Source organism: Cnephaeus nilssonii (genome assembly GCF_951640355.1).
Source record: "Cnephaeus nilssonii genome assembly, chromosome: 12".
Classification (NCBI taxonomy): Eukaryota; Metazoa; Chordata; class Mammalia; order Chiroptera; family Vespertilionidae; genus Cnephaeus; species Cnephaeus nilssonii.
Genome location: NC_137083.1, coordinates 84018 through 111886, shown reverse-complemented (window position 1 = coordinate 111886; position 27869 = coordinate 84018). Strand labels below are relative to the sequence as shown.

Sequence of the window (27869 nt, the reverse complement as noted above, 5' to 3'; positions counted from 1 at the left end):
CAAAGCAACCCAAATGTTGACTTGCTAAACAAAATGTGATATATTCACCTAATGGAGATGTTTGGCAATAAGTAAGAATGAAGTACCAGTATATGCTACAACATGGATATGTTAGATTCTGGGGGCTGTTGTAACAAAGTACCACAAACTGGGTGGCTTAACAGACATTTATTGTCTCACAGTTTGGGGCTAGAAGTCTGAAACCAAGTTGACAGGCTGGTTCCTTCTTGGGGCTGCGAGGTAGAACCTTTCCCAGGCCTCTCTTAGCTAGTGGGGGCCCCAGGCAGTCCTTGGCTTGTGGATGGTGGCCTACTTGTGTCCTGACATCGTCTTCATGTCTATCTCTGTATCCAAATGTCCCCCTTTTTATAAGGACTCAATCATATTGGGTTAGGGCACCCCCCTGACCTCATCTATTTGCAAGACCCAATTTTCAAATAAATTCACATTCACAGGATTAAGATGCCAAAATATTCTTTTGGAGACACAATTCAATATATAACAATGGATGAACCTTGAAAACATTACCCCAAATGAAAGAATCCAGTCACAAAAGGCCAAATATTGTATGATTCCATTTATATGAAATGTTCAGATTAGGCAACTGTATAAAGACTGTAGTTTAGTGGTCACCTGGGCTGAGGGAGTGAGGGAATAGGCAGTGGTTGCTAATTGGAAAATTGTATGTCTGTAAAGCTTTTTAAAATGTAACAACAATAACACAGAGAATTCTTGTATACCCTTTACCCAGTTTCCCCTAACATTAACATAACTGTAATACAATTGTCCAGAAAATTAACATCTGTATAATACTATGAACTATTTACAGACTTTATTCAAATTTCACTCATTGTCTGACTAAGGTCCTTTTTCTGGTTCAGGAGCTGACTTAGGATCCCATGATGCATTTGTTCATCCTGTCCCTCTAGCTTCCTGCCATCCTAGGCAGTTCTTTAGTATTTCTTTGTCTTTGATGACCTTGACACTTTTGAAGAGTGTTGGAGAGTTATTTTGTGGATTGTCCCTCAGTGTGGGTTTTCTGATTGATGAGTTAGTCTGCGCATTTACAGAAGATTGTCTCAGAGGTGACCTGTGCCCCTCGCAGGGCTGTGCATCAGAGGGTAGTGGCATTGGTAAGTACGACTGGTTAAGTCTGAGCACTTCTTGACATTTTTCAAATTTCTCCATTGGGAATTTTTTTTAAAAAAATTCATTTAAAAAAAGTAACTTGTGTGGAGAAACTTAAAAATTTGCTAAGAAGGTAGATCTAGTCTATGCAAAGCTGCAAATCTCTGATGACTCTAGGATCCCAACACAGTTCTACCAGCAGGGTCTCCAGTACAACCATCCAGGCAAGAAGTCAGAGCCCTGCCCTGACCGGTTTGGCTCAGTGGATAGGGCGTCGGCCTGCAGACTGAAGGGTCCCAGGTTCGATTCTGGTCAAGGGCATGTACCTTGGTTGTGGGTACATCCCCAGTAGGGGGTGTGCAGGAGGCGGCTGATGATGTTTCTCTCTCATCGATGTTTCTAACTCTCTCTCCCTCTTCCTTCCTCTCTGTAGAAAATCAGTAAAATATATTATAAAAATAAAAAGAAGAAGAAGTCAGAGCCCTGGTGCTTCCTGCTCTGTCATCCTTCCGGATCCCGGAGCTTGCTCTCTGTTGCTCAGTTCCACTGATGAATGCTCATGGAAGGTTTTTGCTTCTGTGTTTGTAAGAGATTAATCTACAGTTTCCCGTGTTCGGATGGTCTTTGTGTGGTTCGGTTATCAGGGTGATGCTGGCCTCATAAAATGGGTTGAGAAGCCCCTCCTTTTCTTTTTTTTTGGAAGATAATGTTAGAATTGGTTCTTCTTTAAGTGTTTGGTAGAATTACCAGTGAAGCCATCTGTCCCACAGTTTTCTATTTTGGCAGGTTTTTTAAAATTTTTTATTACTAAGTCAGTACCTTTACTTATTATAAATCTATTCAGATTTTCCATTTCTTCATTATTCCAGTTAGGGTTGATTGTGTTTCCAGGAAACTTTTTTTTTCCAGTTAGTTATCAAAGTTGTTGCATAACTGTTCATATTACTCTGTTACAGTTCTTTTTATTTCTGTAAATCAGTAGTAATGTCCCCACTTTCATTTCTGATTTTAGTAATTTGAGTTCTCTCTCCTTTTTTCTTTTTCTTTTTAATTTTATTTATTAATTTTAGAGATAGGGAGAGAGAGATAGAGAGGCAGAGATAGAGATGATAGAGAGGGAGAAATTGATTTGTTCTTCCACTTATTTATACACTCATTGGTTTCTTCTTGTACATGTGCCCTGACTGGAGATCGAACCTGCAACCGTGGCTTATAGGGACGATGCTGTAACCAACTGAGCTACCCGGTCAGGGCTCTCTCCTTTTTTCTTAGTGAGTTTAGCAAGATTTGTTAATTTTGTTGATATTTTAAAAGAACAAACTTTTATTTTAGTTGATTTTTCTCTATTGTTTTTCTAGTCTCTATTTTTCTTTGCTCTAACTTTTAATATTTCCTTCCTTTTATTTACTTTGGATTTGGTTTGCTCTTCATTTTTTTTGTTCCTTATGGCATAGAGTTAACTTGTTGATTCGACATCTTTATTTTATTTTTTTAAATCCTCACACAAGGATATGTTTGTTTGTTTTTATTTGAGAGAGAGAGGAAGGTGGGGGGGAGTCAGTGTGAGAGAGAAACATTGATCGGCAACATACCCCGACCAAGGATCAAACCTGCAACCCAGGTATGTGCCCTGACCAGGAATCAAACCCACAACCTTTTGTTGTACAGATGAGGCTCCAACTGAGCCAGTCAGTCAGGGCTGTTTGTTTTTGATATCCCACATATGAGTGAAATCATATGGTCCTCATCCTGTCTGTCTGACTTATTTCACTTAGCTTGATACTCAAGATCTAGCCATGTTGTCACAAATGGCAGTATTCCATCTTTTTTATGGCTAAGGGGTATAGTCCATGGCATCATGTCTTCATCCAGTCATCAGTTGAAGGACACTTAGGTGCTGTCCATGCCCTGGCGATTGTGACTAATGCTGCAGTGAACGTAGGGGTGCATGTGTCTTTATAAATGTTTTCGCAATTTTTTTGGGTAGATCCCCAGAAGAGGAATTGCTGGGTAGCTCTATTCTTCATATTAGTATAGCTTTATTTTGGTTAATATTTGCATGGGATCTCTTTTTCCATTCTTTTACTCCCTACCTTTATCTATCACTAGAGGCCCAGTGCATGATTTAATCATGCACCTGGTGCACCAGCGGGCTGGCTGTCCTCCGGTGCCCCAGGCCTTCCAAAAGCCTCCGGCGCTGCGGAGGCTTTCGAAAGGCCTTGCGCCGGAGCAGACAGCCGGCCAGGTCCCCCGCTTTGGCCTTTGATCGCGGGGGGAGCTGTCCGGCTGTCCGCCGGTGCCCCAGGCCTTCCGAAAGCCTCCGGCAGCCATGGTACAGATGCTGAGCTCGCGGCGCCACTGGCGCCGCGAGCTCAGCGTCCTGCTGGCCCAATCAGCTACCCCGGCCACCCTGAGTCCCACCCCCTGCGCCTCCTGCTGGCCCAATCGTGGGCGTAGCGGAGTGATGGTAATTTACATATTACCATTTTATTATGTAGGATTAGATCTAAAGTGAGTTTCTTTAGAGTGTACACTGTATATATTCAAATCATTTATTAAATATATTTTTTATTGATTTCAGACAGGAAGAGAGAGGGTGAGAGAGATAGAAACATCAGTGATGAGTGAGAATCATTGATCAGCTGTCTGCTGCATGCCCCCTACTGGGGATCAAACCTACAACCTGGGCATGTGCCCTTGACCGGAATTGAACCCGGGACTCTTCAGTCCAAAGGCCGACGCTCTATCCATTGAGCCAAACCAGCTAGGGCTCGAATCATTTTTTAATCCATTTACATTGAGAAATAATTACTGATGAGAAGGAATTACTGCCATTTTGCTGTTTTTTAAAAATGTCCTTCCAGCCCTGCTGATGTGACTCAGTGGTTGAATGTCGACCTCTGAACCAAGAGGTTATGGTTTGATTCCTGGTCAGGGCACATGCCGGGTTGCGGGCTGGATCCCTAGTTGGGGGGCGTGCAGGAGGCAGCTGATCAATGATTCTCTCTCATCATGGATCTTTCTCTCCCTTCCTCTCTGAAATCAGTTAAGAAAAAAAAGTTCTTCCACCTACAACCAGAACCAAAGTCCCTCCCTCCCCCCTAACCCCGGCTTTCCTACAGGGAACCAAACAACCTGGACATATGAGAACTGGCCACCACCCCCGTTCAGAGCGGAGGGTCTGCTGCCCAGGAAGCCCTGTGCTGACCCCTCACCACATCAATGGTCAGGCTCTTCCGTTAGAACTTGCCCTTCGGCGCTTCCATTCCTGTTCCCCATCCCCTTTTTCAGCCCCCAATCCCCTTGAACTAGAGACAGCAGAGCAGGCAGGGCCTCTGGACCCGGGCCACTGGACCCTGGGGAAGGATGGGCAACAGCAAGTAAAAAGGCCACTGACCCCCTGTCCTGCTGAAGATGCTTTTCCTGGCCTGAGGTTTGCTTGGTTGCTGCAAAAGTTCCACTAGTGCTCAAAGCCCTACAAAGCGAGTGCGGGCAGTTTCTGGGTGTGTTCTCCATGTTTCTGTGGAGAAAGAGAGCTTGGCACTTGCAGTCTGCCATTCAGGGGAAGACTGGTTTTTAACCTATGAAACTGGCAATGATAAGCAAACATGGGAAATTTATAGAGTTTTGGGAAACTGGCCCTGTCATCCATGTTGGTGACTTTGCTGGGGAGCAGCATGCATGTGTGTGCATGTAGTATGTATATATGTGTGTGGTATCTACACATAGGTACACGTGTACTGGTACTTATGTTTGTATGTACAGAGACATGGTATCTGAAAAGACTTACAATCTGACCCAGAAATTCAGCCCCGGGAAGCTTGGCTCAGGGAGATGCTCCTGATGGGAGTGCGGGACGTGTGGCCTCGTCCGCGCTGTTTACGGTGAAGGGAGGCGCCAGGGCTTGTGCGCACAGCGTGGCCCACCCAGCAGTGAAACGCCTCGCACCCATTAAAGCTCACGTTGAGAAACAATAAATTTCCGTGAACTCATACTAATGACTTAAGATCTCCGAAAGCCAGCAGCCTTCCTTTTAAAATTACCCGACCTCCCTCCCTCCAGCGGTTGCCCCTCCCCAGAACCCTTCCTACCCCGTCCCCAGGATTCTTACCCCCTCGGGCCCCCCCCTCCGCCCGCCCTCGGGCCCACGCGCGCCGCCCGCGCCCCCGCCCGCCCAGCTCCGCCGCCCGGAGCGCCCCGCGGGCAGCCGGTGGCCGCGCGAGGCCCCTCCCCGAGCCGCGCGGAGGAAGCGGAGGCGGCGGCGGCGGCGCGGAGACCTCGCCGCGCTCATGGCGTCACCGGGGTGAGTGCAGCGCTCGGGCCGGGCCGGCGGGGCGGGGGCGGGGGTGGGCGAGGCGGGGGGCGGCCTCCCTCCCCCCGGCCTCCTGCGCGGGCTCCGCGGACCCCGGCGACCTTGGGCGGCCGCGGCGGCCGGGCCGGGCGAGGGGGAGGGGAGCGCCCGCGGCCGTCGCCTCGGTCGGTTCGCTCGCCGGCGGCGGGGAAGCGGCCCGGACGCCCCGAGGGGCAGCGGCCAGGGCGGGGACCCCGCGCGCCGGCACCGCCTGGCCCCGGGGCGGTGCGGGGTGCGGGGTGCGCCGTGGGCCTGTGGGGCCCCTGGTCTGACCTCCCCTCCCTTCTGCCAGCTCCGTATTAAACTGCTCTTTTCTCTAGGAAACGATGGTGACAGAGTTTGCCATTTTTAAGAAATCCTACTTGCAAAATGAAACCTCATGCGTGCGTTAGGGTCACTTTTTATTTGGGGAATCTGGTCGGTGAGCCGGGAGTGCCCGTCCCTCCCGGCTCCGGAGGAGGAAGACGAGAGTCAAGGTCATGGCTGGAGCGGGTGGAATCGTCATTTGACTGTTACCCACCTTCCCGAGGGGCTCAGACCTGGTGCGTGTGACATGGAGCAAGTTGTGCATCTTCACTTCTCGGGCCTGTGCAGGTGCGGGCCTGCGGGTGCGGGCGGTGGGGCCAGGCCCGGGGGTGGGGTGGGAGATGAGCGGTGGGGGAGCTGCCCCCCCCCCCCCCCCCCCCCCAGTGACAGGCTCTGACCAGCTGTCAGGGCACTTCCCGCCTTACCGCTGCCTCTGGGCTTCGGAGCAGTGGTCAGAGGGGCCAGTACTTTGAGCTCATAAACGGATAAACAAGGGCCCGTCCCTCAGAAGGCCGCGCTGATTCTCCAGGGGGTCAAGGTCCCCTGCGGCCAGCCCTCAGGGCGGGGCAGCGGCAGGTGGCTGAGCCTGGGTGGGGAAGCCATGAAGCCTTTTAGAAAGGGATGGTGCCTCCGGCATCCAGGCCCTCTCCTTGCAGGCATGGTCAGAAGGGGACTCCGTGCCAGGCTGGTGTGCCCTTCTGTGAGGCCGTGGGCCCTGCACCGTGTCCCTGTAGAAGGTGGCATTAGTGCAGACTTGATGTTTGCAGTTCCAACTACTTGTGGATGACCCCACCAGTCTGAAGTTGGTACAAGCCTGTAAGTACCCACTGCCAAGCCAGGGTCACAAACCCTTTAACGCATGTTATGCTGTTTTATAAGAGAACTGTGCCCTCATGCTGCATTCAGACCTGGGGGCAGTCCACACTTGCAGAGGCGTCTATTCTGCAGGCTTCGCTGACAGTCAGTTCACCTGGGAGACCTGGCTTCCTCAGATCCTCTGGCCTGTCTCAGCCAGCTGACCAGCAGGCGCTTTGTCTACTGAAGTCGGTGCTGTGGGAGCAGTGCAGGGATTCAGGGCACGGATGGGACGGGCAGCATGATTTCTGCTGGGTTGTTCATGGAAGAGCTGTCAAGCCCCTCCTCGGTGCTTTTGCGTGTATTAAGTTACCGAATCTTCACCACAACCCTATCAGTAAATCCTGTTTTTATCTCCATTATACAGGTTAGGAAACTGAGGCCTAACTAAACAGTTTAAGTTAAAACTTGGTGTAGAACAAGCACATTGAGGAAGGTTGGTTTATATTTGGTTAATGAAGCACAAACAAAAATGTCGGATTCTGTATTTTGTTCTGACCAGAGTTCTCTGCGTGAAGCTGAAGTGAGGATGTGTTCTCGCTCTTCGTTTGTGTAAGAAGCTGTATTAGAAAAATGGTTGTCCCTTTGGGTATGGTTTTACAGAAGTTGGCTGAAAAGGAAATAACTTAGAAGTGGCCATTTCCTTTAAAGAAGGATTCCCACTCGAGGTTGTGCTTTCTGAGACCCACCTTGCGTGCCCATGCCCGTGCCCGTGCCCAGGACGGCCTTTCCTGTTGTAGTTCAGATGTGGTGGTTCTGTAGATTCTCTGCATTGTAGCCCTTTTTTGGTTTGTTTTTTCCCCATTGATTTTTAGGGAGAGTAGAAGGGGGCTGGGGGAGAAGAGAGAGAAGAAGAGAGAAACATCGCTGTGAGGGAGACAGAGATTGGTTGCTGCCCACACACACCCGACTGGTCACAATCGGACACCTGCAACCTAGGTACATGCCCTTGACCGGGAATGGAACCCAGAGCCTTCGCTGTGGGGGCTGATACTCTAGCCCAGACCAGCGACAGGGCTACATTGTAGCTTTTCATAAAGTTGTTAGTTGCCTTATTTTAATTTTTAAAATATGTTTTTATTGAGACAGGAAGGGAGAGGGATTAAGAGAAACATTGATGAGAGAGAAACATCATCAATTGGCTGCCTCCTGCACGCCCCCCACAGGGGATGGAGCCCGCAACCTGGGTATGTGCCCTGACCAGGAATCGAACCAGCGGCCTCTTGGTTCCTGGGTCGATGCTCAACCGCTGAGCTACACGGGCCGGGCTAGTTGCCTTATTTTTAAAATTAAGTAATACATGTGCCTGGAACACATTTCAAAAGGTATGGAAGGGAATTAGATGAAAATTCAGGCCCTCTGCACCTGTTCCTTGCTGAGACTTGGTCTAAGCCAGAAACGCATTATGGAGGTGTCCCTGCCTCTTTCTCATGGATTTATAGATGTTTGTACGTCGAGAACGTGAGCCTTTTGTCATTTGTGTCACAGATACTTTTGTCCATCTGTCATTTGCCTTTTGAGCTCATCATATTCTGAGGTTTTTAAGTCTTTAATCTTTTCTTTCAGTGCATTTTTTGTTTCATTTTCTAATTCAGGGGTCCTCAAACTTTTTAAACAGGGGGCCAGTTCACTGTCCCTCAGACCGTTGGAGGGCCGGACTATAGTTTAAAAAAAAACTATGAACAAATTCTATGCACACTGCACATATCTTATTTGAAGTAAAAAAACAAAACGGCAAAAACACCCGCATGTGGCTCGCGGGCCGTAGTTTGAGGACACCTGTTCTAATTTGACTCTTAGACTCATTTGGCATTGACTTTGGTGAAAGCAGCATTAGGGATTCCCTTTATTCTTCCAGGCAGTTGTTAGGGAGTGATTAGCAGACGCTGCGCTGTGGCCAGACCCTCCATTGGCCAGACTCTCGCAGACCAGCTTTGCAGCCTCCAGTGCCGTGGCTGTGTCCCGTGTCACTCGCTGCAGGGTTTGTCTTCCTTCCTTCCTGTTCTTTCTCAGAGTTTTCCCGAGTAGTGTTATACAGCTCTCTCCCCATAGGATCAGTGTATCTGTTTTTGAGCCTAAATTCACTGGTAGGCTTTTTGAGGGAGAATTGACTGTATTATTTTAATGTTGTTGTTAATCCTCACCCGAGGGTATTTTCCCATTGATTTAAAAATATATATTTTTATTGATTTCAGAGAGGAAGGGAGAGGGAGAGAGAGATAGAAACATCAATGATCAATGATGAGAGAGAATCATTGATTGGCTGCCTCTTGCACGCCCCCCACTGGGGATCGAGCCCACAATCCCAGCATATGCCCTGACCTGAATCGAACCTAGTCCGCAGGCCGACACTCCATCCACTGAGCCACACCAGCTCATGCTGGGTGAGAATTTATTTTAAAGGAAAGCCTTCCTTTCCCCAAACAGCTGGGCTTTTCATTTGTTCAGGTCTTCTATTCTGTCATATTTAGAGTCTTTTCATGTACATGTTGCACATTTATAAGGTAGATTCCTAAGTTTCCCCTTGTTGATCCTGTACGTGGCGTTTCCCCTCCATAGAGGGACGGCAGCTGGCGTCCCCACCCCCCCGTTCTCTTTGTGTGCAGTCTCACTGCAGTTGCCCTCGGGTTTCCCAGGTCTCTCAGCACCGGGCTGTTTTCTGTTGTCGTGGGCACATCAGCACGTTCATCCTGCCTTCCTTGTGGGTAGTGTCTCTCTGGGGAAGGAGCGGCCGTGGTCTGCCCCGTGCATGATGGAGGGCTGACTTCCCGGCCAGTGAGCCCTGTGTCTGCGCAGCATCCTCATGGGCGGGCCCCCCTGTGTCCTGGGCTGGCACCTGGCACCAACCTGCCCGTGACCCCCTCCACCCTTTTCACCCACACCCTTCCCCCTGAGACGGGCAGCCCTGTTGAGCCTGAACATGAGAGGTTTCCTGGGGTCTCGCCCACGCTCTGGCCAGTCTATTGAAATCCTCAGAGACGTGGAACCCGACCCTGCAGTGTCACCTCCGGTGCTGCCACCGAGGCCTGATCTCCATCTCGTCTTGTCAACATAAGACAGGCGTGTCGCTGGTCCTCTGTGTCCTCAGAATCAAAGCCAGTCTGTTCTTAGGGCCTAGAAGCTCCATCCATCTGACCTCGCCTGCCGCCTCCCCGCTGCTCACTCTGTACCGGCCTCACCGGGGGCCCTGGGTGCCACCGGGCGTCTCCCTCTGCCTCTCCCGGGTCCACTCCCCCCGGGAGAGCTGCATGGTGACGTCCTCACCTCCTGCCAAGCCTGCCCGCCCTGAGCGCCCTGTAGCTACAGCAGCATGTCCACCCGGTCACCACCCTGAACATCTTCCCGGGTGTCCCCTACTCAGCACCCTTTGTTGTTCATTGTCAGTCTCCCCACCTCGTTGAGTGGAAGCTAAGAGCAGGGATGTTTGTGCCCTCACTGATGCATCCCAGACTTGTATAAAAGTTCCTAGCCCTAGCCGGTTTGGATCGGTGGATAGAGCGTCGGCCTGCAGACTAAAGGGTCCCGGGTTCCATTCAGGTCAAGGGCACATGCCCGGGTTGCAGACTTGATCCCCAGTAGGGGGCATGCAAGAGGCAGCCCATCAATGACTCATCATCATTGATGTTTCTCTCTCTCTCCCCGCCCCCTTCCTCTCTGAAATCAATAAAAATATATTTTAAAAAATATTCCTAGCAGCAGATGACTATGGGGATAAATCCAAGAGAACATGGACTGCCTCCTGAAAACCCACGTCATGTCCGTCAGTCTCTCTGGATCCCGACACGAACCTTGTGAGGTGTGCAGCGCCGTGGTCACGTGTATTCTGTAGAGCAGCGGTCGCCAACCGGTGGTCCATGGACCACTGGTCCGAGGTCCGAAAGGTTGGCGACCGCTGCTGCAGTGTGTGTGAGTGTTCACAGCTCTCCCAGCCTGCTCTAGTGTAAGGTCCCGCAGTTTCCTCTCCGCGGGCGGACCTGCGCAGCATGAACTGGGGCGAGGACTGGGTGCTCAGGACACCTCCTCTCCTCGGAGCGCCCTCAGTGGGGGTGTTGCAATACGGCTGCCCCAAGGCCTGCTGAAGGGCCTGGCAAGCAGCCACGACAGTGTTGCCCGATGGGAGGGTGCCCCCTGGCCAGCGGACGCGGGGGACCTCGGTCACCTTGCAGAGGTGTGACCCCTAGTTTTGGGTTGCCGTGTGCCCACTCTCCTGTTGAAGTCCTGACCTCTGGCGCCTGTGGATGTGACCTTTTTCCCGGTGGGCTCTTTGCAGGGGTGAGTAGTAGAGATGAGGTTGCCCTGGGTGAGGCTGGGCCTTAATCCAATGACTGATGTCCTCGAAGAAGCAGAGAAGACGGTCGCTCGAGGGGAGAACCGGGGCTGCAGCAGCTCCACACACACGGCTGGAGCAAAACAAGCCCGACACTGAGGTGCTGGAGGGTTGTTTGTTCCGGAAGCTCCAGCACGTCTGTCCCAGGCCTCTCACCGCATCTGGCACTGCTGTCTGTCCTGGGGCTCCTGGGGTTGGAGACCCCTCCCTGCATCTCAGCCTCCATTGTCACGTCCTTCCTCCCGTGTGCAGGTGTCCTCTCAGCACCGGACATCTGGGCACGGGGATCCATGGCCTGAGGGGCCCACCCTATCCCAGTGTGGCCTCATCATTTAACTAATTACACGTGCAAAGACCCTATTTTCAAACAAGTTCCTGTTACGAGTCTGGGGTTAGGACTTGAACAAATCTTTCTTTTTTTGAGGGGGTGGGGGGAGGGGTCACAGTTCAACCCATAACATACACCAAGAGGGTTTGAGAAGATTTGTAATAATTTTGTGAAGCTTTTCGGGCGGAGTAACTGGCTTTGGCTTTGTTGTGTTTTGGGCCCACATGAGCTGGAGGGGCAAATGGCCGGTCTTTTTTTGTTGTTTTAACGCTTCACGAATTTGCGTGTCATTCTTGCACAGGGGCCATGCTAATCTCTGTTTCTTTCCAGTTTTAGTATATGTGCTGCCCCAGCGAGCACAAGTGGCAGGTCTTGAAAGCTGTCAGCATCAAACAGCAAACATTTTGTCCGAATCTTCATTATCCAAAGCAGTTACCACATGGTGCCGACCACAGTGCCGTGAGCAGAGCACGTGTGCTCCCGGCAGTGCCTCTGTGCCGATAAGTTCTGTGTGTCGGGTTTGATCGGCACCGTCAGGGAGGAGCTAGGTTGTTGTTAGGAATTGGCCCAGTTCACGAGGTGTGGACACAGTTCTGGGTGCTGAGGACACTGCAAGCTGCGCGCAGCTCTGAGTGGTCGCAGGCGTCTCCGTTGTGTGTGTGTGCGCGCGCGTGTGTGTGTGTGTGTGTGTGTGTGTGTGCGTGTGCGTGTGTGTGTGGGGTCTCTCCTGAGCCAGACTCTCCAGGTGTAAGTACAAAGCCCCTCGGGTAGTTCCTCGGAGAGACAGCCAGCGAGGCAGACACACAGTTGTCAGGGTCTTTCTTAGTTTTTAATGTAATTTTTTTCTTTGTTACATATGTGTCCTTATCCCCCCAGTGCCCCCCAAACCCCCCGCTCATGCCCTCACCCCCCTGGTGTCTGTGTCCATTGGTTAGGCCCATATGCATGCATACAAGTCCTTCGGTTGATCTCTCCCCCTTACCCCCACCCTCCCCTACCTTCCCTCTGAGGTTTGATGGTCTGATCGATGCTTCTCTGTCTCTGGATCTATTTTTGTTCATCAGTTTATGTTGTTCATTATATTCCACAAATGAGAGAGATCATATGATATTTATCTTTCTCTGCCTGGCTTATTTCACTTAACATAATGCTCTCCAGGTCCATCCATACTGTTGTAAATGGTAAGAATTCCTTCTTTTTTACAGCAGTGTAGTATTCCATGGTGTAGATGTACCATAGTTTTCTAATCCACTCGTCTGCTGATGGGCATTTAGGCTGTTTCCAGATCTTACCTATGGTGAATTGTGCTGCTGTGAACATAGGGGTGCATATGTCCTTTCTGATTGGTGTTTCTAGTGATCCTAAAAGTGGGATCATGGGATCAGGTGGGAGTTCCATTTTTGATTTTTTGAGGAATCGCCATACTGTTCTCCACAGTGGCTGCACCAGTCTGCATTCCCACCAGCAGTGCAAGTTGTCAGGGTCTTGATGCCACCTGCAGACGCGAAGGAAGCCCTGCGTGCCCACCAGGACACCCATCTCCGGACTGAGAAGGAATTGCTAGACACGTTAGGCCTCAGGGCAGCAGTCCATCACCCCTCGCCTGAGAGCAGTGTGTGGGGAGGTGCACCAGCAGGAAGGGGAGCCGTGTCGGGCCATGCGTGCCCCAGGCAGTGCCTGCGCTGGGCTCCTGTGCCCGTGCCCTGGTGTCTGGAGAGGACAGGAGATGAAACCTCAGCAGCCCCCTAAGCAACGAAACAAGCCGTAGAGTTAGTCCTGAGTATTGTCAGTTCATGGAATGACCTGCAGCAACGTGACTAGATTGAAAGGAGAAGACGGGTTCATATGTTAGTATTTTTCAAAGAGCAAAGGCCTTTTTTGTACGTCTGTGTTCTACATTTGTCGTATGTTTGGAGTCAGACACAGATATTACTGGTGTCAGTGGTTTTCAAACACTGCTGTGCTGAAAGCCCCTCGCCCATGCCTGAGGCCGTTGGAAGGGCTGTTGGTTGGCTGTCTTGGTCTGGAAGCTGTGGACGGCCTGAGGAGGCGCCCACGGCTCAAGGTTGCTGTGACCAACCAAGGTCCGGGACTGGGTCTGAACAGCAGACCTTTATCTCTTGCAGATCACGCTGCAGGCTGGTTTGGTTTCTTCGGGGCTCCGCTCCTGGCTTGTAGGTGCCCGCCTTCTTGCTGTGGCCTGTCCTGAGCCCGCAGGCAGAGAGCAGCCCTCAGGCACACCACTCCCATCAGATCAGGGCTGCCCCTTATGACCACGTTTGATCCCAGGCGATGCCCCGCTTTCTCCAAATAGTCACAGTGGGGTTATGGCTCCATCATGGGGACTTGAAGTGCACAACTCAGGTACTGGAAGCAGAGTTGTCAGTGAAAAGCATTGGATGGCCCTAGCTGGTTTGGCTCAGTGGCTAGAGTGTCGGCCTGCAGCCCAAAGGATCCAGGTTTGATTCTGGTCAAGGGCACATACCTTTTTAAAAAAAAATAAAAAAATATTTTATTGATTTTTTACAGAGAAGAAGAGAGAGGGATAGAGAGTTAGAAACATTGATCAGCTGCCTCCTGCACACCTCCTACTGGGGATATGCCTGCAACCAAGGTACATGCCCTTGACGGGAATCGAACCTGGGACCTTTCAGTCCGAAGGCCAACTCTCTAACCACTGAGCCAAACCAGTTAGGGTGGGCACATACCTTTGTTGCAGGCTCCTCCCCGGCCCAGGCCTGGTCAGAGCTCATGCAGGAGGCAACCCATAGGATGTGTTTCTCTCACATCGATGTTTCTCTCTGTCTTTCCCTCTCTTTTCCACTCTCCCTAAAAATCAGTGGGAAAATATCCTCGGATGAGGATTAACAACAACAAAAAGCATTGGATGAAAGTGAGGTTTTGTTGCTGTTCTCCCATGGGCTGTAAATACCTGCCCTCAGGGGAACTCTTTGTAACCCATCCTGCTGTTTTCTTTTGTTAAGGATGCTTTCTTTCCTTATTACAAAAGCAATACATGTTCTCTGCAGAACAGTGAGAAGGCAAACTCCCATGTTTACCAGCAGCAGTTCAGGTGAAGTCAGTTACTTAGTGCACAGTGACCAGTATGGGGACTGGCATGCCTCAGAGAGGGCGGGGGGGGGGGGGGGACCCAAGGAGCGTGCTGGCATAACCAGTGCGGGTCCTGAAATTTCCTGCGGGGGGGGGGGGGGGGGGGGCGTGGGGACTGGTGCACACAGCACTCGTGTTGCTGGTGGATTAAGCGGAGCTGGACTGTGTTTCTCCCAGGTGCCTGCCACCAACTACAGCTGACATTGGCTCGAAGAGGTCCCAGAGCATTGGGTCTCCTTGCGGCACCCACACACTGTGTTCTGGCCCTGACCCCCCACTCACAGCATCCTTTTCATAGCCCTTTTAATTTTATTAAATAAGTACATGCTTCTATTTAAAGACTTCAAATAAGACAGAATAAACATACTATACCCAGAAATACCTCACCTCTCTTTTAAACATTTTATTTAGAAATAATTTCTGCTTAGAAATAAATTATAAAAATAAAAATCCCCCTTATCAAGAGTGGCCTAGCCCAGCTGGCATGACTCAGTGGTTGAGCATTGACCTATGAACCAGGAGGTCACGGTTTGATTCCCCGTCAGGACACACACCTGGGTTGCGGGCTCGAGGGCTCAATCTCCACTGGGGGGCGTGCAGGAGGCAGCCAATCAATGATTCTCTCTCATCATTGATGTTTCTGTCTCTCCCTCTCCCTTCCTCTCTGAAGTCAATAAAAATATATTTAAAAACAAGAGTGGCCTATTCTTGACATTTTAGTTCATTTGCCATTCTCATTTGTCATTCTTTCTCTCGCTGTCTCTATGTGTATGCATGTGTGTATACACACATGCACATATAAGTTACACACGTGTACCATTTTTTAAAAGCATTAGAGGGTAAGTTGCATACATCATTGCCTTTATCCCTGAATCGTCCTGTGTCTATGTCCTAAGAATAGGGATGTTCTTACACAAGCAGAGTACAGTTGTCAATGACATAAACTTAACTTGGACAGCACCCATATTTCAATTTGGTCAGCAGACCCTAAAGTTTCTCCTCCTGTTTCAAGATCCAGTCGAGGGTGAGGTGTTGCGTTTTGTTTTCCTGCCTCCACAGCACTTAATCTGGCCCATCTCCTCAATACTTTCTGTTTGTGTTATGACTCTCATACTTTGGGAAAATGCAGTTTCCGCCCCATCTGACATGAAGTTTCACTTTGGGTGTGTCCTCATGATTCCATCGGGGTTCAGCCTTCTCCGCCACAGCCCTCCTTTCTCGGGGTGACAGGGCTCTCTCCCTGGTACCTGGCAGGCCGTCTCGGAGGCGGTGCGAGGCTGGGCAGACACCTCGTCCTTGCCAGCGTTCCTGCCCGGACTGGGTGTCTTGGTGTTTCCTGCTAGTGATGCTGCAGGTGGTGCCCTTCCAGCTGCCACAGCTCCACGGAGGCATCCTGTCGTGACAAGCGCCCTCGTCCCCCATGGGCTCCTCTGCTCATTGTCTGCATGCACTCACTGATTCCTGCTTTTCAATGGCTTTTAATTAATTACCGTATTTAATGTTGTTCGTGCTCAAATTGTCCCAGATGTGACAGTGAAAACCCCTTCACGCTGGCTGCTGTGTCCTGTGACATGCCCTAGAATTAATTAATTAGTTTATTAATTTATTTTTGAGCACTTTGTATTTTCTGAAATTAGGTACTTAGGCTCATCCGGTTCTTCCTCTGCCCCAGGTCTGGCATCAGCCATTTCTCCACGGAGAGTGGGTGCCTGTTAGCGAAGAATGACTAAGGTGTGCTTGTGTGCTCATTGCTGCTGTGGCCCTGTCAGTGGACAGAGCTAGGAAATCCACACATGTGTATGCACACACAAACATATGTGCACACGAGCATGCAGGCAGGGATCACGAGGTCACGCGTGGACCTGCAATCCCAGCGCAGCTCCATGAGTCCTTTGTCTGACTTCTTCCACTCCTCGTCTGTGTGTCCGTCTTCAGCTGTGGGCCCTGGCTCCTGACCAAGCCAGCACGTTTACTCATCCCCATGACACACCTGAAGTAGGGATTCTGAAGTGGACTGTGCCTATCACACCTACTTAGGAGTCAGGACCACCCTCCCTGCCCACCCTGTCCACTGTGGGTGAACACCTCTGCTCTCCTGTGTCGACTGCAGATAAATCGTCATCGCTCTGTGCACTCTCTCGCCTGACTTCCCCCCAACACCATTCCACAACATCTTTTTTAACAAAATATTTTTTTATTGATTTCAGAGAGGAAGGGAGAGGGAGAGGGGGATAGAGACATCAGTGATGAGAGAGAATCATTGATCAACTGCCTCCTGCACGCCCACACTGGGGATCAAGCCCACATCCTGGGCATGTGCCCTGACCGGGAATCAAACTGTGACCTCCTGGTTCATAGGTCGACACTCAACCACTGAGCCACACCGATCGGGCTCCATAACATCTTATCCAACATGGCTTTGTCTACAAAATGAGATCCATAGAATACTTTGTAATGGTAGCAGAATGAGACGTACACAGAACTCCCTGTTATTGGACTTGATGTTTAAAATGTGTCCAGTTGTTTGCTGTGATATATAAAGCTGGCATCAACATCTTTGTAACTAAATCTTAATTATCTCCTTAGGGTGGAAGTGGAGTTACTGGTCAGAGGGTATGTATGTTTTTCTGTCTTTGTGTGGCTCCTGGTTTCTGAGAGGGCTGCTGCTCCAGGCCCGTGTCCCTCGTGTGGCTGCACACCAGAACCACTGAGGGCACTTTGAGAAGCAGCGACGCCTCGCCCGGACTCAGAGCCTCCGAGAGTCTGGTTTCGAGGATCTGGGGTGCGATCAGGATTTGTAGTTTTTAAAGGCTCCCCAAGAGATTTTGATATGCAGCCAATGTGATAGTTCATTATTTTAATTTTAATGCTCTTCTGAAATTGTTTCAGACAGTCAGATTTGGGAGACGTGGCCCCCGAAATAAAAGCCTCGGAGAGACCAGCAGCCGTGGCCATTGCAGGTAAGGGTGGCCCCGCCCACCTGCAGCAGACACTGCACGTTCCTCTGTCCCTTCGGGATGCTGCTCCCAGCGCCACCCTGGTGGGGGGTCATGCACCTAAAAAGTAAATAAACATAGGCTTTGTTTTTCCTTTCACCGAATATTCCATTGAGGAATCCTTTAAACTTCTCTTTTATATTCAAGGTAGGATTCAGTTTTATGTATTTATTTATTTAAAATATATTTATTGATTTATTTTTAAATATATTTTATTGATTTTTTACAGAGAGGAAGGGAGAGGGATAGAGAGTTAGAAACATCGATGAGAGAGAAACATGATCAGCTGCCTTCTGCACACCCCCTACTGGGGATGTGCCCGCAACCAAGGTACATGCCCTTGACCAGAATCAAACCTGGGACCCCTCAGTCCACAGGCCGACGCTCTATCCACTGAGCCAAACCGGTTAGGGCAGGATTCAGTTTTATTTTTATTTTTTTAAATATATTTTTTATTGATTTTTTACAGAGAGGAAGAGAAAGGGATAGAGAGCTAGAAACATCGATGAGAGAGAAACATCGATCAGCTGCCTCCTGCACACCCCGCACTGGGGATGTGCCCGCAACCAAGGCACATGCCCTTGACCGGAATCGAACCTGGGACCCTTGAGTCTGCAGGCCGACGCTCTATCCCCTGAGCCAAACCGGTTTTGGCAGGATTCAGTTTTAAACAGGTGATGTCACACTGCTCAGCAGGACGTGTCTGTCCGTCAGTCTGGTGTGAGCACATCATAACTGCTGCCCGAGACCGTCTGGGGTGACTGACCAGTCTCTAAGCTGGGCGTCTCTGAGAGGGAAAGGTGTATGTTGTTGGGACCACAGGTATAACTTGGAACTGTCCTGGCAGGTGGGCTGTAGCTGCCCCTTGTGACTTAAGCTTTCAGGTGTGGCCACACTCCAGACATCTTCATTTCTCCTAGAAACTCATTTTGGATGTATCTTTCATAGACTTGGTGTGTCTCCAAATGAATGTGTTTTATTGGATATTAATAGTGTTACGTGCTGAAACCGGTTTGGCTCAGTGGATAGAGCGTCGGTCTGCGGACTGGAAGGTCCCAGGTTCGATTCTGGTCAAGGGCATGTACATTGGTTGCGGGCACATCCCCCGGTGGGGGGTGTGCAGGAGGCAGCTGGTCGATGTCTCTCTCTCATCGATGTTTCTAGCTCTCTATCCCTCTCCCTTCCTCTCTGTGAAAAATCAATAAAATATTTGAAAAAAAATAAAAAAAAATAGTGTTACGCAAAAATAACTCCACAAAATATGCAAATAAGTTTGGGTCAGTCACGTTTTGTTTTATTGTATTAATTCAAACAAATATTTATTCAGTGAGATACCACCTGACACCCACTTGAGTGGCAACTATAAAAAACAAACAGAAAAGAACCAGTGTTGGCCAAGATGTGGAGCAACTGGAACCCTCGTGCACTGCTGGTGGGAGTGTAAAGGGTGCGGCTGCTGTGGGTGCAAGCAGGCTCAAGGGGCTGGGAGGGGAGATGTGGGAACTGCTTCATGGGGACAGAGCCTGACTTTCAGGGGATGGAAATATTTGGAGGCAAGTAGATAAGAAGTGGAGGTGGCACAACTGGTGACTGTGCTAAGTGCCACAGAATCATTCACTATGAAATGGTTTTCTTCCCCAAAGGTTTTCCCTTTTTTGTGAAATACACGTCTTAACCATTTCTAAGTGTACAGTTCAGTGGCACTTTATGCATTTACATTGTACTGTGCCCATCAGCGCCATCCATCCCATAACTTTACTCACCCTGTAAATAAGAAATTCTATACCTATTAAACCGCAACTCCCCCCTCCCATCCCCCAACCCCTGGCACCCACCATTACACTTTCTGTCTGTACTGTAGGTACCTCCAGTGAGGGACTCTTAACAGTCTTTGTCTGGTTTTGACTGGCTTCCTTCCTTCAGCATCAGGTTCCTCCATGCTGCAGCATTTTGCAGAACCTGCCATTGTAGATACAGACCCCATGTTGTTTATCCGTGTATCATTGATGGACACTTGGTTGCTCCTATGTCTTAGCTCTTGTGAATAACGATATCAGAACACAATGTGCACATATCTCTCCAAGACCTTGTGCCGGAGTCTGGAGGTGTGCCCCGGCGTGGGATTGCTGGGACATGTGGTCGCTCTAACTTGCTGCCTGGACTCAGCGCGTATGTGTTTTTCTTCCAGATCTGGAATGGAGAGAAATGGAAGGAGATGACTGTGAGCTTCAGTACGGAGGTAGAAGCCACAGGGTTTGGTGTCGGGGGGGGGGGGGGGGGGGGCGGGGCAGGGGTAGGGAATGGGCAAAGGGGAACCGAAGTGGGGTTTTGTGTGCTGAACAGTCGGGAGAAGTTGCTGTCTTAGAAACACAGGGCTCTGCGTGCAGCTTAAACTGACTGGTGGGAGTCCCGGCACCTGGTTTGATTGACACGCCTTTTCCTTTGCTTTTGCAGATGGTGTGAACGAGGCTCAGGACAGTGACTTTCCAGCAGGTATGTGCTTTCTCTGGCGTGTCTGCTCTCTGCTCCGCATCCTGTCCCGCCAAAGGAAATAGCATCACTGCTGGTGGCTGCATCAAACTCACTCCACCCAGGAGCCCTTCATAGCAACTCACATAGGAGTGATTCTGCGGGAAACAAGTCCTGGGAGCTGTCCCTGTAGAGAGGGACGTAGTGAGCTGGCGCTTTGGATGTTATTTTTAACGAGTTCTCCGAGGGACTCTAAAGCCCAGCCAGTCTGTGCACCACTCGTGTGGCCCGTGGCTTCATTCACAGACCGCAGAGGGCCACACACAGGGCAGGCGTGGGCGTATAAATAGGCTTGTTTGTGCTGGCTTTTCCCTGCTGCACTTCACTACTTAAGAAATAGACGGTTGTTCCATGCCTGATGAGAAAAACACTGTCCCTGGTTTCATTCTGTCAAAACTCAGAACCTGAAGGGTTTCTTCTCCAGTGTCCCTCTCCCCACAAGTCATGTCCCTGCAACAAGTCCCAGCCCGGGTCCGACGGCAGCCACGGCCCGAGAACCCGCCGAGTGCCGTGCAGGCACAGGCAGCAGATGGACCTTGCAGGGGAGGGAGACATGTGCCCCTGTGCCCAGTGCTGCTGGCCCCGCGTGCCCTGAGCCCGTCCCATGTGGCTTCGTGAGCATCACAGGCCGTGCTTCCTCTCTTGAGAAAGGAACGGAGAGAACCCTGGAGAGCAGCAGGAGGTGTAATTATTTTGTTGATTTATTTAATGTCTAAAGTGTACTAATTATATGAAGTATGGAAATTGGTAAGAGGCCCTGGCCAAGACAGAGAAGCGGGTAAAACCCTTGGCAGGGCCTGACTGTTGTGAGCATCCTGTGTTTGTAAGAGTCTATATCGTAATGGCTGACATTGAAGATCTGAATAAATAAGTGCAGAAGTACAATAATCTCTAACAAATACTTGAAAACAATGAAAATGTAAACCCATCGTATTGGCTTCAGACTTGCAAAATAGATGAGCTGTGATCTGCAGCACTGTGTGCCTAGTAACCACCTCCTGACTCCTTTAAAAATTCTCCAGTTTTGAAGAGAGAAAAGAACATGAACAAGAAAATTGAGTGACTCGGCGATTGTGTCACCGTGGGCAATCCCCTGTGACAGTGTGAGGGCTTCACTGCTGCCGAGTGCAGGGAGCTGCCTTCGGGGCGTCCAGCCGCTCACCCAGGCGGCTGCTTTGGTCTCGGTGCTGCTGAGCCCGTAGTTCCAGAGAAGCAGCCACGTAGACGTCTGCATGTGGCCCTGGCGGCCTGTCCTCACCCCTCCTGTCCCTCGTGTCTGCCTGTGCTGGGACTGGATGGTGTGATGCATGTGTGTCTGCATCTCGGGGGCCCAGGGTGTCCTGCTCTTGGCAGGGCCACCTCCGCCATGCTGGCGCCCCTTCCTGCCTCTGTCCTGGGCCCCGCCCTCTCGGCGAGCACTTACCTCTTCCTTTCCCTCCACAGTGGAGAGGAGCCGGCTGCAGGAAATGCTGTCGCTGTTGGGACTGGAGACACACCAGGCACAGAAACTGGGCCTGCAGGACGCCCTGCAAATCAGCAGTGACAGTGTGAGGAACTGGGCGCCTCAGGCTCCCAGAGACCTGCCCTGGGCCTTCCTGAGGAAGCTGCAGGCCCGCAGCGCGGAGGCCCGGAGCACCACGGTGCTGGCCTCGCCCTCGGATGCCCGGCCCGCGGAGAAGGAGAGCCAGATGGAGGAGGAGGTCATCTACTGGGACACAGCCGACGACGTCTCCGCGGACATCTACTCCTTCTCGGAGCTGCCCATGCCCGACACGCCCGTGAACCCCCTGGACCTGCTGTGTGCCTTGCTGCTCGCCTCCGATGGGTTCCTGCAGCAGGAGATCGTGCTGAGGATGTCTCTCTGCCAGTTTGCGCTCCCACTCGTTCTGCCTGACTCGGAGCACCACGCCCACACCTTCCTGCTGTGGGCCATGCGGGGCGTCGTGCGGACGTGGTGGGCACAGCCCCCGAGGGGCGCGGGCAGCCTCAGGGAGGACAGTGTGGTCCTGGCCCGGACACCTGCCTTCGCCTTTGTGCGCATGGAGGTCAGCAGCAACTCCAAGTCCCAGCTGCTCAACGCCGTGCTCAGCCCGGGCCACAGGCAGCGCGACTGCTTCTGGCACCGGGACCTGAGCCTGGGCACCAGCCCCCGGGAGATCGCGGACGGCCTGGTGGAGGTCTCCTGGCTCCTGCCCAGCGGCAGGGAGGACCTGGACCTTTGCCCGGAACCCGTGGCCTTTCTGAACCTCAGAGGTGACATTGGGTCTCACTGGCTGCAGTTTAAGCTCTTGACAGAGGTCTCCTCGGCTGTGTTCATCCTGACCGACAACATCAGCAAGAAGGAGTACAAGCTGCTGTCCTCCATGAAAGGGTCGGCCACCAAGTACTACTTCATCCTGAGTCCCTACCGTGGGAAGCGCAACTCCAACCTGCGGTTCCTGAACAGGCTGACCCCCGTGCTGAGGATGGACCACTCCCATGTGCTCGTCAAGGTCAGCAGCACGGATGGCGCCCGCTTTACGCGCAGGGTCCGCGCCATCGTGGCGAGCGTGGCCCGGTCCCCCTGCAGGAGGGTGTCTGTGGAGGACATGGCCCAGGCCGCCCGAAGGCTGGGGCTGAAGGTGGACGAGGACTGCGAGGAGTGCCAGCGGGCGAAGGACCGGATGGAGCGCATCACCAGGAGCATCAGGGACCCCGACGCCTACCGCAGGGAAGAGCTGCGGCTGCAGGGGGAGCCGTGGAGGAAAGCGGCCCGCGTGGAGAAGGAGCTGTGCCAGGCGCAGTGGGCCGGGGACCCTTCGGACAAGCGCCGGGCTGAGCTGAGGCAGCGGCTGCTGGAACTTCGCACGCAGCAGAGCGTCCACGACCCTGCGGGGGGCGTGCAGGAGTTCATCGCAGGCATCAGCTGCCCCTCTCTGGGCGAGAGGCAGTATTTCCTGAGGTGGATGGAGTGGGGCCTGGCCTGGGTGGCCCAGCCAAGGCCAAGGCAGCCCCCAGAGACAGCTCCGGCCCTGAGACCAAAGCAGGGTGGGGCTGGGGACCGCGAGCCGCTCTGGCCGGAGCCCCTGGGGGTGGAGCACTTCCTGCGGGAGATGGGACAGTTTTACGAGGCAGAGAGCTGCCTGGTGGAGGCCGGGAAGCTGCCCACAGCTCAGAGGCGGTTCGCCCACTTCCCAGGCTTAGCCTTGGAGCTGCTGGTGAGGGGGCTGCCCCTGGAGCTGGTTGATGGGAGCACGCGGAGCACCCCCCTGCGCTGGGTCACGGGGCTCTTGAAGGAGCTGCACACGCGCCTGGAGAGAAGGTCACGGCTGGTGGTGCTGTCGGCGCTGGGCGTGCCGGGCACCGGGAAGTCCACTCTTCTCAACACCATGTTCGGGCTTCGGTTTGCCACAGGGAGGGGTCGGGGTCCTCGAGGGGCCTTCATGCAGCTCGTCACCGTGGCCGAGAGCTTCAGCCAGGACCTGGGCTGTGACCACATCCTGGTAATAGATTCGGGGGGGTTGATAGCAGGCGCCCCGGCCACGGCCGGGGAGCGCTTTGAGCTGGAGGCCTCCCTGGCCACTTTGATTATGGGGCTGAGCGACGTCACCGTGGTCAGTTTAGCGGAAACAAGGGACATCCCACCGGCTATTTTACACGCCTTCCTGAGGCTGGAGAAAACGGGGCACACGCCCAACTACCAGTTTGTGTACCAGAACCTTCATGACACGTCTGGCCCCGGCCCGAAGCCGCGGGAGAGGAGGCCACTGCTGGAGCCACCCTCGGACGTGAGCAGAGCCTCCGCACACGTGGACACGCAGGGAGACGGCCTCCGGACGCTGGCGGACCTGGCCTTCTGTGACCCCGAGAAGCAGCACGTGTGGCATGTTCCCGGCCTGTGGCACGGAGCGCCTCCCATGGCCGCCGTGAGCTTGGGGTACAGTGAGGCCGTGTTTGAGCTGAAGAGATGCCTGCTGGAGAACATCAGGAACGGCCTGTCCGACCCCCACAGGAACATTCAGCAGCTCATTGAGCTGGTGGGACTGCTGTGAGTGTGGCTGCTCCAGGGTATCCACCTGGGGCTGGCACCTGAGGCGCTGGTGCCCTGCCCATGGGAGAAGGTAGAAAAGCAAAAGATGGGGCCTGGAGTCTCCTGCCCCATTAAGCTGCAGAGGCTGTGGTATGGAGCGGCTCTGGGGGCATGCATACAGGACTATGTCTCAGCTCCTTGGGCGGACCGCGATGGGGCCTCTCTCATCGGTGCCTGGAGCGGAGAGGTGCTCTCTCTCCATCACGCAGCCGGCGCATGAGTCCCAGGAGAGGGGTGGGGAGGGGCCCCAGGAAGCATACAGGCTTCCCTCCAGCCCAGCGTTGGTGGGTCCATGCTGCCCGGACAGAGTGCCCATGTGGTAAGTCTATTTATTGCCTGACATGAAGCCCCACCCTGCTGCACCCCACACCCTGCAGCACCTGGTATACAACTCCCCATGACAGGAACACGTGCTCACGTGCCAGCCCCGCCCCCAGACTGTGAGCTCTGTGAGGGCAGGGGCTGTTACCCAACTTTGTCACCCCAGGGCCTGGTACACTGTGGGTGCGTTAATAAAAGTTTGTGAAACGCATGGATGCACGAGTGAGAGGAGCAGGCGGTTCCTCTCTGGGCCTGATGCTCCCGCTTCCTCTGAGAGAGGGTGCGCAGGGGACCCCGAGAGGAGGTCCCTTCTAGGCTGTTCCTGGGAAAAGGAAATGTTCCTGCCACAATTCCCACCACTGTCCCCTTCTGTAGGGGAGGGAAGGGGCCCAGAGCAGTGGACCTGGGAGGGCAGAGAGCTGCTAGGGAGCCGCTGCCCTAGGCACTGGGCCTCCACTTCCTGGTTCTCGTCCCCAGCGCCCACACAGCAGGCTCACTCATTGGCCCACGGTGCCAGCCCTCATTTTGCCGCTGTGCTCCTGGACCAGCCTTCCTCCCCGCCACCATTTGAGCCAGAATCTGGGGCCCCTGCCCTGTCGATCCTCCAGCTGAAGTCCTGGCCTGTACTGGCCCTCATCAAGGTCACTTGCTGAGCCTCGGAACCCAGTCCCAGCAGTGTCACCAGCTCTGGGAACCTCAGCTTAGTCCTTGGGCCGCCTCCCCTCTGTATTTTGTGGCTTCAGGAAAACTCGGCCGGAGGTGGTGGCCCGAGCTCCTCTGTGTCCTTTATTCCTGTGAGCCTCGGCCTGGAACAGCTTCCTCGAGCCAGGCCCCTTGGCCCCTCGGCCCTTCTCTGCATCCCAGGACACCCGTGGCTTCCTCGTGTTTGGGATGTTGCCCCCTGGGCGCTGTGAGTCTCGAGACTCACAACAGGCAGAGCCATACTCCAACTCTGGAAACCTGATCTCAGAAAATGTCTTCTCTTCTGAAACTTAGAATCTGTAATCCTCAGGCACTAGAAGCTCATCTCCTTCTGGATCATTAAATAACACAAGTTTTTAGATATTGGTTCACAGGAAATACCTCAAACTCCCCATTACTTTGCTTCTCCAGCTCAGTGGGACGTTCACCCAGGATCCTTCTGGGCCCACGTCCAGGCACTGGGAACCTGTCTTAGAATTGCTGTGTGTAACCCCTTTAAAATTGATTCCAGCCATTCCAGAAATCTGACCTGGGGAAGCTAGCCCTACTGTCCCTACCAATCAAGGGTTCTTTACTAGGGGGTCTGTCCGTTGTCCAAAGTTAAGGTTCGGTTATTGAATTCCTGAAAATCAGGTGTGTGCTTTTCCTTCTGGGAAGAGAGTTCATAGCTTTAAATGGATTCTCAAAAGGATTCTCTTTTTTCTTAACGATATACAAAGCAATGTCTGCAACTGATGCTATCTCAGCTTTACTGAAACACAGCACCTGGCAGGACCTGTGTTAGAAATGTGTGCGGGTGTGCGCTTGGTATGGTAGCTCTCTCCAGCTCCTCAGATGTGAGCGAGCCTGGGAAAGAAAAATCCTTTCTCTTTTTTTCTGAGTCAGTAGTAAAAAAAATTATTTTGACTATAAACCTATCCCCAGTTGCTAAGACGTCAACAAAACCAATTCGGAGTGTGGCTTTCCCTGCATGGAGTCAGGATGCAGAGGAGCGCCGGGGGGTTTGATCCTGGTGTGGTGACTTTGACCTCTCACTTCACAGCCCCCATGTGCTGTCCTGGGCCTGGGCCTCCTTCTACCGCCTGTGGCTCTGTCAGGCCCTTCTCCCTCAGGATGCAGCCCCACCTCCACCCTACCCTCCGAGAAGCAAGGCCTGTGAGGCTCCCGTTACTGTCCTGACCTTCCCTCTTGTCTGCCCCCGCAGTCCCCCCCGCCCCCCCCCCCCCCCCCCCCCCCCCGCCAAGCTCCCTGCTCCCTGCGGAAGGTGGTGTCAGCCACTTTGGAGTCCTGATCTGTCCTGGGGTCTGAGTTGCTGGCATGTGATGCCCATTTTCCCATCCACTACTCCAAGCCTGGAGTGCGGCTTTCAGCCCCAGGTTCCTTGGCAAAGGAACAGGGCATTTGGAAATGGCTCCGTTAGGAACTGGTTACTTCAGCACCCCACCCCCAGCCCTATACTCGGGGTGTGGGGCCCAGTGGACTCGCATGTGCAGCCAGGGTTGAGAACCTCCACTTTGAGAGCATAGAAGCGACTGATGCCTGGTGATCACAAGGGCTCGTGTCTGAGAAAACCACCGTTGCACATCCTCCTCTTCCTGGGCCCTTGGTGTGTCACTTGTTCCTCATCCAGGAAGGGCCAGTCCTAAGCAGTCTGCTCAGCCCGGGACCCCACCATCCCCGATCCTACATGGTTCTGAAGGCTCCTGCTCACAGACGAAGTGGAGCCCAAACACTTGCTACCATTGCTCGTTCTAACCTCAGGTGAATCTCTGACCTCCATCTTCTCATCTGCAAACCCTGACAATATTGCCTTTCACATGAGTGATGGGGGAAGATGCAAAGTGCATCAAAACACAAGTGAAAATTGCAGAAAAATAAAACACCCTGTTAAAAATTCCCACTGGCAACGTAAAACAGTGCAGCAATTCATGCATTAAAATTGTCCTTTTAAGTTATTTTAATCATGCACTCACAGGACACCCCTCCCTGCCCCCCATCAAGGAACCAGCTCCTTTTTGCAACAAGGCAGGTAAGAATTTTAAAAAGGTGGGCAACCATGAGAGAGCCAGACCAGTTAGAATAGCTGGAAGACACCTCAGGAATGAAGAAGAAAACTTTGATAGTGGATTGCCTACTGCCTCGAGGGCAGAACTTGAACCCTGAGCACAACAGCCCTGCTGAGCACTGCCTTCTGCTCCCAGAGGAATCAAGGCCATTGTCACCTTTGCTGCAAAACCAGCCTCTTCTCTGATTGAGGTCGTGTTCTTGTGAGTTCTCATGAACCCTCAATATCTGGCTTATCTCCCTCAGAGGATGTAGAAATCAGGGACTCTATTCTTAAAAACAAATGGACCAACAAGCAAACAAAAAACAAAACCACCCCCCCAAACCCCACATTTATTAGCTACTCATTCTGTTAATTTATAATGAAAATTTTTCAAAACAATCATCACTGTCCCCATTTTATAGATTAGGGAAACTGAGTCTCAGGAAGGTCAAGTCACTTGCCTAAATTATACACTAGGAATCAGGAATTCAGATACCAACTCCCATGTTCCTCAGCACTTTGGAGCAAATTTATAAAACATCTATATATCTATATTATAAAAACCCGGTGGCCCTAATGCTGTACCAACCAAAGACTAGCGTGGGTGGGTGGGGCTGCAAGCATGGCAAGGTGCATGTGGGTGGGCGGGGCCGTATGATTTCACGTGCTGGGCTTCTAGTCATATCTAATAAAAGGGTAATATGCAAATTAACCATCACTCCATCACAAAGATGGTGGCGCCCATAGCCACAAGATGGCGGTGCCCAGTCCTCTCAGCCCTGCTGGAGTCCCCCAGTCC

The 27869-nt window shown here is 52.2% G+C and overlaps 1 protein-coding gene across 3 annotated transcripts; it reads left to right on the top strand.

Moving 5' to 3' along the window:
• The first annotated feature begins 5324 nt into the window (after positions 1–5324).
• URGCP (upregulator of cell proliferation) lies at positions 5325–26208 on the top strand. Of its 3 annotated transcripts, none has more exons than XM_079785877.1 (6): positions 5325–5431; positions 16993–17019; positions 17296–17366; positions 19591–19641; positions 19857–19895; positions 21375–26208. In XM_079785877.1, the coding sequence occupies exons 1-6, from the start codon at positions 5418–5420 to the stop codon at positions 23960–23962; spliced, it is 2790 nt and encodes a 929-aa protein (XP_079642003.1). In that variant the 5' UTR covers positions 5325–5417; the 3' UTR covers positions 23963–26208. The 3 variants fall into 3 exon arrangements, with proteins under 3 accessions (XP_079642003.1, XP_079642004.1, XP_079642005.1); XM_079785879.1 differs by lacking the exon at positions 5325–5431 and adding an exon at positions 6176–6601; XM_079785878.1 differs by lacking the exon at positions 16993–17019 and having other exon boundaries at positions 5375–5431.
• Positions 26209–27869: the final 1661 nt, after the last annotated feature.

What these genes read in the sequence shown, in the direction of transcription:
- URGCP (XM_079785877.1), top strand. An exon ending in AGCAGCCGTGGCCATTGCAG is followed by an intron (nt 17,367 to 19,590) that starts GTAAGGGTGGCC and finishes TTTTTCTTCCAG; the next exon opens with ATCTGGAATGGAGAGAAATG. An exon ending in CTGTGAGCTTCAGTACGGAG is followed by an intron (nt 19,642 to 19,856) that starts GTAGAAGCCACA and finishes TTGCTTTTGCAG; the next exon opens with ATGGTGTGAACGAGGCTCAG.